The sequence below is a fragment of the Aristolochia californica genome, unplaced genomic scaffold (genome assembly GCF_029961685.1).
Source record: "Aristolochia californica isolate CCGP_79_NKW_82.1479 unplaced genomic scaffold, dmAriCali1.0.hap1 SCAF_2, whole genome shotgun sequence".
Taxonomy (NCBI): domain Eukaryota; kingdom Viridiplantae; phylum Streptophyta; class Magnoliopsida; order Piperales; family Aristolochiaceae; genus Aristolochia; species Aristolochia californica.
Genome location: NW_027181881.1, coordinates 43,030,192 through 43,037,760, shown reverse-complemented (window position 1 = coordinate 43,037,760; position 7,569 = coordinate 43,030,192). Strand labels below are relative to the sequence as shown.

The window sequence follows — 7,569 nt, the reverse complement described above, 5'->3', positions numbered from 1 at the left end:
TGATAAATAAAAATAGGAAGAAGAGATAAAAGTATGCAAAAAAGACTTGCCATAACAGTAGTGAAAGCATTTTGAACATAAGTCCTATTGAGAATTGTAGTTCTCGAAGTAGTTTTACTTCGACTAACACTTGAAATGAAGAAAATACGATCAATAGACATAGTCTTGTCGAAGGTCAATTAAGAACACTGAAAAGGTTGGCATTTTAGTACATGGCTTAATTTTTTAGATCGTCGTTTATGGTGTTGTTCGAAACGGCGAAAAGATTTCTCAGATGAGGAAGAAGAAGAGAACAAGAAGATTGTCTTGTCAACAAACGTCTAAAGTTCTGTATTACTTCTCTTTTTTCTTTGTATCTCCAGAAACAAAGTTTGCTGCTTGAAAATCAAGGTGAAAATTAAAGTAACGGAGAAGGTGGTAGCTTGAGGGAAAAACAAGAGATAAAAAAATGAAGGTCAATCAGTGATGCTTTCTCAGGGTGGAAAAACAGGCCGAAGAAATTGCAATATCGTCATACGACTTATTAGTTATTGCTTTTTGAATGCCTGTGATACATAATCAACCATAATATGGAAATGGGTTTCCTCCTTACCGTTCAAAATTTAGTTTGAGTAGGAACAAGCTCCCAAGCAGAACTTCATACATCATTTTAAATAAATAAATTTTGCCAACCAGAACAAAACATGAAAGTAAGATCTCAAATATGATTTTTTTTAGGTGAGTGAGATACATTGAAGAGACTTCAAGAAAAATGATGGCGATTTTCTCTAAAACAGAGACGTTGTATGAGCCAGAAAACAATGAAAAAGTCGGCGATGCTCCAATAAGCGAGTATAGGAAGAAAGAAAAAGAGATAGAGGTAGGGAAGAGCGGAGAGAGTACCCGTAACCGGAGAAGACACGCACAATTGTCCCATTGGCCCGGGCTTCTCGGCCCCTCTAATTCCTGGAGATGGAGAGGTTTCGGCATTCGCCTGTCCTCCTTCGGTCCCGACTGGAGAGGTTTCGGCGTTCACCTTTCCTCATTTGGTCCTGAATCCCCACTCTCGACTGTCGACTCCTTGAGTTTTAAGTAAATGAGCCAGTTCACAAGCTCATGAGCCTCGCAGAAACCCAATCTTAAATTCGATTCAAGATCAGGTTTATTCGAACCGAACTGAGCTCGCAGTAAGCTAAGTTCGAGCTACTCGCAAACCAGCGGTTCGAGGCCACCCTTTCCTTGCCTATCCTTTTCTCCGTTCGTTTTTGTTTTCTGTGACAAGGGAGAGTAGCCATAAATGTCCTACTTCCCTTGAGCCATATTTGTTAATTGGAAAATTACTGCTTCGCTTAAGCCGCTATCCACTTCGTATTCCTACCCTGCTTTCTAAGACCTCCAGGTTGCGTTTCCGGCGAACCGGGGATCTTCAATAAGACGGGCAAGAGGAGGGTTCCGTTAATGACAAGTATTTTCTGTTAGTGGGATGCATCCGAGATGTGTTAAACTTCAGATACATGAATACAAGAATGAGTGAGTTACATCCTCGTACTGCTCGCGACGGTGCTGAGCTGTGTCATCACTAGCTTATTGCAAGGAGTTTGGAGCCACCAGGAGGATTTAGTTCAGTTAGACCTCTATAAGAAGGGTTTCTAGTTTGTTTTCGATTGTGAAGTTTAAAAGACCAACCATCCCTTTGTGTCCATCGAGGACTGAGGTTTTTTATTCTGGCCACCATTTGTTTTTATCATTCTCTTTCCGTAAATGACCATTGAAGAGCTTGGCGATCTAGCACCCTCCTTCGATTTTCTGGTGTAAAATTCGTCAATCGTCTCGCAAATTGCACTACCCATTTCCCTATCGAATGAAATTTAATTTCTGCAAGCTCAATGGCGTTTGTCTTCGGTTCAGTTTCCATTTTCCGCTTTCTTCTAAAGCTATCTCTTTTAGACATTGTGAGAGGTCTGAACGGGGTTCGCTAGACGCGTTATCCAGACTACCTGTTGCTGCGGAAATTCCTCTCGATTGGGAAAAAGATGAAAATGTAGAATTTTCCGTCCAGTGGACTTGGAATCGTCTTGGCGTTTACATTCTGAATTTAGAACGGCCAAATCATCGAACAAGTTGCTCTTCCCCAGTCGTAAAGTGCAAAATTCAATCTTCAAAGCATAAAATTTCCTCTACGAATTAGAATTTTCCCGTCCAGTGGCCTTAGAAATCGTCTGCAGCTCCCTTCTCGAAGGGAAAATGTAAGAGTCTAAAAAAATCGCCGTTGCCGGGGATCGAACCCGGGTCACCCGCGTGACAGGCGGGAATACTTACCACTATACTACAACGACCTCTTGTTATTTTTTAAAACCTCTTTAATTTTATTTCCTATTTAATATTAATAAACATGAAAATAAGTAATTTAAATACAGAGAAAAATAATGACAGGGTTATGTATAATTTTTAATTCGTTTTAGGTACATTTCTCTTTCTATAGACTGTTGGCATCGTCACAATAAAATAAAACCATACAAAATTTATCACATCTCCTTACAAAATATGATAAGCAAATGGCGACCCTTCTCCAGCATCCATGCCGCTTACTACTCTTTCAGCAGAAAAATCAATGGCACAAAGTCCACCGAACTCGTAGGCTCCGTAGATATCGCTGGAAGCCTAGAACCTTCTCGTATGAAGAATAAAAGCAAGAAATTTGATCCTTGCTTTTGGGTTCTACAAGACGGGTCAATAATGGCAACTAACCTCCTTCCTCCTATTAATACCTCCTCCTGTTCTTCTCCAAACAGCATCCTAGTCTCTGTCTCTCTGCTCGGAGCGAGAGATTTCTTTAACATATTTGGTTTTATCGTACTTCTTTCTGTTGAGGAAGATGGCGTTGAAATTGTACGGTATTCCCATCTCCACCTGCACATCGCGTGTCCTGGCTTGTGCCTACGAGAAGGGTGCTGATGTCGAGATCATCCCCGTTAATCTACTGGCCGGCGAGCACAAGACCCCTGAGTATCTCGCCACCAAAAATGTAATTTCTTCTTCAGCACCGCCTCTCGATTAATATGCTTATTTGTTTGTTTACTTGGATTTTAGTATTTAGCTTCTCGTTTCTATGTCCACTTATCTTGATTTTGTTCTTCCACTGAGGCACTAGTGTTTCCCTCTTTGTTGATTCGCAGCCGTTTGCTGAGATCCCAGTACTGGAGGACGGAGATCTTACTCTCTTTGGTTAGTAACTCTCACCTGCGTTTCCTTTTTTTCTTGTATGTCTTTCCCATTCTTTCTGGGTGACGATGGGCTCACTCAAAATCCTCCTAATCGAGAATTTTGAGTTTGTCTTCTAAGATAATTATTACATGAAATCCATACTCTCGACGGTTTACAAGTAATTCTGTTTGTTCTTCACTCATCAGCCCATCTCATATCGGTTACTGAATAGTTCCGGTTTGCATTTGTTCAACGTTTCTATTATCTGATACTACAAGCTGAAACGATGAAGCAAAGTATCTTCCTTCGTTTGATCTACTGCATATCAGTTGTTGGCGACTTGGCTTCCTGGGAGGAAAATAATAAACTATCTCACCTAACCAGATGACGCGGCGCTTATTACTGAATCTCCGAGTCTGGTGGCAACTGACAAGTGAGACCCCATTGATGTGGTTCAACCACTTGGGTACCTTTCATTTTGTGGAAGTCAGGTTCAGAAACCATTTTCTTCAGCCCATCAACATCTTCGGTGGTTCAGTCCAAATCCATGGCTAAACTTTACCGTATTCTCATTTTCAAATCTTTCTTAGAAATCTGATGGGACTTTTCTGCTATTAAGCAAAGAGTAGTGGTAGATTCTATGAAACTGTTAAGCCTTACTGTCAAAGTGTTTATCAATCACTGAGAAATTGCCTTGGATGGGCAGAGTCGAGGGCCATCAACAGGTACATAGCGACCAAATACAAGGGACAGGGAACCGATCTGCTGAGGGAAGGCAACCTGAAGGAAGCAGCTCTCGTTGGGGTGTGGCTGGAGGTGGAGTCCCAGAACTACAACCCTGCGATCTCTGCTTTGGTGTACGAACTGGTGATCAGGCCCCTGCACGGCGATTCCCCTAGAGAGGAGATGGTGAAAACCCATTCGGAGAAGCTGGAGAAGGTGCTGGACGTGTACGAGCAGAGGCTGTCGAAGAGCAAGTACTTGGCCGGGGATTTCTTCAGCTTGGCCGATCTCCACCACCTGCCCTACACTAAGTACCTCTTGAAGACACCCAAAGCTGAGCTCATCAACTCTCGCCCCCACGTCAAGGCATGGTGGGAGGATATCACCTCCAGGCCTGCTGTCCAGGAGGGCCTCGCCGGCATGACACTCGTTTAGGCCAACTCTTTAATGGGTTTTCCTTATTTTACTTTTCTATCCATCGTTGAGAATCTGAAACTGGAGAGTCGAGAGAGACGAATAAAAGGAGTTATTTTGTAACTCTAGAATAGAATTTGATGAATCAGCTGGTTTGCGATCACATTTGTACTTTTTTTTCCCTTGTCTGTATTCTTTTAAAGTCAATGTTAATCTATAAAGCAATCAACGAAATGATGCCCTATTATTCAGTTCAGGTGGAGCACCAACTTTTAGATGAATAAGATAAATCTAAAAATTATCTTTTACGTTTTAATTTTGGGAATCAACGAGGGGCACCGCCCATTAAATCTGTGTAGATTTTAAATTTTTTTTTGGCTCTCTCCCACTGTCTTCGCTGTCTCGGTCTCCTTCTTCTCTCGTTTTTCTTCCACTAATTTTTGTTTTTCCTTCTCGTGCTCATCTCTTTGCCCCTCACAGCCTTTGCTTCTCCCTCACCAACGCTCGATGTGCCCCTCTTCCATCGTTCTGTTCCCATCGCCCGACGCCACACATCAGTACAGCGCCATCGCCACCACTATCCCTGCAGCTGCTGCACCTAATCCTTTTCCCCTCACATCGCCTTCTCTATTGCCCATCATTGTCGCCATTGACTCTCGCTCCCACGAGCCACAAATGGCAATGCCTCACATCGCCTTCTCTATTGCCCATCGTTGTCGCCATTGACTCTCGCTCCCACGAGCCACAAATGGCAACGTACGGGAGAGTGTTAGAAAATTTAATATCGATCGGTCCGATCCCTTTTATATTCATATTGCGCTTTCACTATTGACTCAAGGTTTTAGTGCAACTGGTTTCAATAGACTCCCCGAGCCTAACCCTCGCCTCGTCGTAGCCCAACCAGCAGTTGCTTCAAACCCTCTCCCGTCGTCGTCACCCCCTACCACTGCCTGCTGCCGTTGTCAGATCTGCCAGCCATCGCTCTCGCCAGGGCCACACATAACCACCCCTGGACACCTAAATTGAGGGGGGGAAATAACTCGTCGCACGTGCAGTTCACACATGCAACTTTCATACGTGTGGTTTTTTATTAAAAAAAAAAACTTACATATCTTATTCTCAACGACTGTTTTTCTTTCCGACTATGCAATTTCGTCTACCCCAGTCGCCTCTAGTATTGTTTTTCCTCCGAATAATATAATAATACGTAAAAATATATAATGTGTTAAAAGTAGTATTTGATCAATTTTTTTTGTTTAATCAAATTTTTATGTTAAAGTATATCATATGTTATTAATAAATTAATTAATTTATTATATTTATCTATGTTATTTTTGACGTTATTTTTTTTAACTAATCATGTGCACAGTTAATTGGCTCATGTAATTACTATATTAATGTATAATAAATTGTAATAATTTAATAATATAATATCTAATTTAATTCATTAATATATTTTAATTATATATTAAATTACTTATTCATGTAGTAACATCCACGCTATCACCAAGTTTGAAGTTGAATTTTATGTAGATGAATTAAATGAATTTGAAATAGGAGATAAAGGCGAAGTTTAAATTTTAAGTTTGTTGACTAACCCCCTAGGGTAAATTTTGTGATTATGCAATTAATGACTTTATTTTGTGATTATCTTTCATTCTTCCCTGTGAGTCGAGAGGTTTTTCGGTTCTTTTGTTGAATTTTGATTGTTTGAAGAGCAATTTATATTCTGTTTCAAATTAAAATCCATTTTAATTGATGAATGGTGAAAACATAAACTACCAAGAAACCCCAACATTCATATGCTACCCTTGTGTTCAAATGTTATTAGAAACATGACATAAAGTAGATTTTGAGCTTTGATTGGACTAAATAAAAATAATTTTCTTCACATTTCACCACATAAGCGTTCCATAGTAACCAATTTAGGGGTGACATCAAGCTGAACCGAGTTTTAGCCTAAAAATTTTAATCGAGTTCGAGCTTCAACATATATTTAAAACTTTTCAAAAAATATATATAAAATAAATTATATATAAAATTATGTATACATTTTACATAAATTTGGGCATAACCTATATATATAATACATGTATAAAATTGGACATAACCTCTACTTAAAATTGAGCATAATCTATGTATATAATACCTATATAAAATTCGGCATGATATCTACTTAAAATTGGGCATACTCTATATATATAATACTTGCATAAATACTACATAAAATAGTCTAAACACTCCATACACTACATAACATTATGAATAAACTCTATACAATAATCAAACACAACAAAATTAAATGAAATATCACTATCAATTTACAATCACCCAAATAAAAACTATAAATCCTTTAAATAAAATCTTATTACTATTAGAGACTTACTAGAAAATTACAAGAAATATTTTAATTTATTGCCTCTTCTAAGGAAATAAATAAAAAATAATAATTAATCTAATATATTACTATACTTATCGATAAAATTTTAATCAAATAAAATATCAAACACAAAAGTGCCTCATGCTAAAAGTATTATATCATCAACTGTCAAATACTTATTCAAAATTTTTCTATACGGTTTTCTAGCCCATCTTGGCAAGAAAATTTTACTTAGAAAATTATATGATTTTTTAACAAAAAATTATACTTAGAAAAATATTTTTAAAAAACATGAGGCACTAATGGTCTCTATATTTCTACTAAAAATGTATTTTCAACATTTATTGACAAAACCACTAATAGTCTTTAGAAACGTATTTATATTAAAATATCTTTTCAATTTTTTCAATAGTCACGAGGAATGGATAAAATATATATTTTTATTTATTTATGGTTTCGCACTTGTGAAATTCTCACACATGCGTAATCGACAGGGGGGGGTGAGTTTTTTCGATTTATGAAACTCTAATTATTCTCCGATTTTCCATCGTGACGACGGGGAGCTAAGGCGCGGCGCCAGAGGCTTGGCGTTCCCCCTCCCCCATCCCGTGACTCGGCCGTAACCTTAATTCGGTCGAGCCACTCGCGAGCCGGTGGTTCGAAGCCACCCCATGATCTGTTCCAAATAAAGCAAGTTGAGATGAATCCCATACAATTGGCTCCTCCGCCTACCCTTCTTTCAACGGGCAAAAAGTATGGCACGCGTCGGCTCCTTAGATCTCGCTAGAACCTTCTCGTGCGAAGAATTTGATGTAAAAGAGACGCTTGTTCTTGAGGCAGAACCGACAGGTCAATAATGGCAACCAAAT

At 39.0% G+C, this 7,569-nt stretch overlaps 1 protein-coding gene and 1 non-coding gene across 2 annotated transcripts; one reads left to right on the top strand and one right to left on the bottom strand.

Moving 5' to 3' along the window:
* Positions 1-2,243: 2,243 nt before the first annotated feature.
* Positions 2,244-2,315, bottom strand: TRNAD-GUC (transfer RNA aspartic acid (anticodon GUC)). The gene has a single exon. It is a non-coding gene; the product is annotated as a tRNA-Asp (tRNA).
* A 449-nt stretch (positions 2,316-2,764) lies between these two features.
* On the top strand, positions 2,765-4,483 carry LOC137955658 (glutathione S-transferase F13-like). Its single transcript, XM_068802698.1, has 3 exons — positions 2,765-3,004; positions 3,156-3,204; positions 3,890-4,483. The coding sequence occupies exons 1-3, from the start codon at positions 2,855-2,857 to the stop codon at positions 4,339-4,341; spliced, it is 651 nt and encodes a 216-aa protein (XP_068658799.1). The 5' UTR covers positions 2,765-2,854; the 3' UTR covers positions 4,342-4,483.
* The last annotated feature ends 3,086 nt before the right edge of the window (positions 4,484-7,569 follow it).

Excerpts from the sequence above, each read along its gene's own strand:
- LOC137955658 (XM_068802698.1), top strand. The coding sequence starts at position 2,855 with ATGGCGTTGAAATTGTACGGTATTCCCATCTCCACCTGCACATCGCGT. Across the intron at positions 3,005-3,155 it reads AGTATCTCGCCACCAAAAAT|CCGTTTGCTGAGATCCCAGT; the intron begins GTAATTTCTTCT and ends GTTGATTCGCAG. Across the intron at positions 3,205-3,889 it reads CGGAGATCTTACTCTCTTTG|AGTCGAGGGCCATCAACAGG; the intron begins GTTAGTAACTCT and ends TTGGATGGGCAG.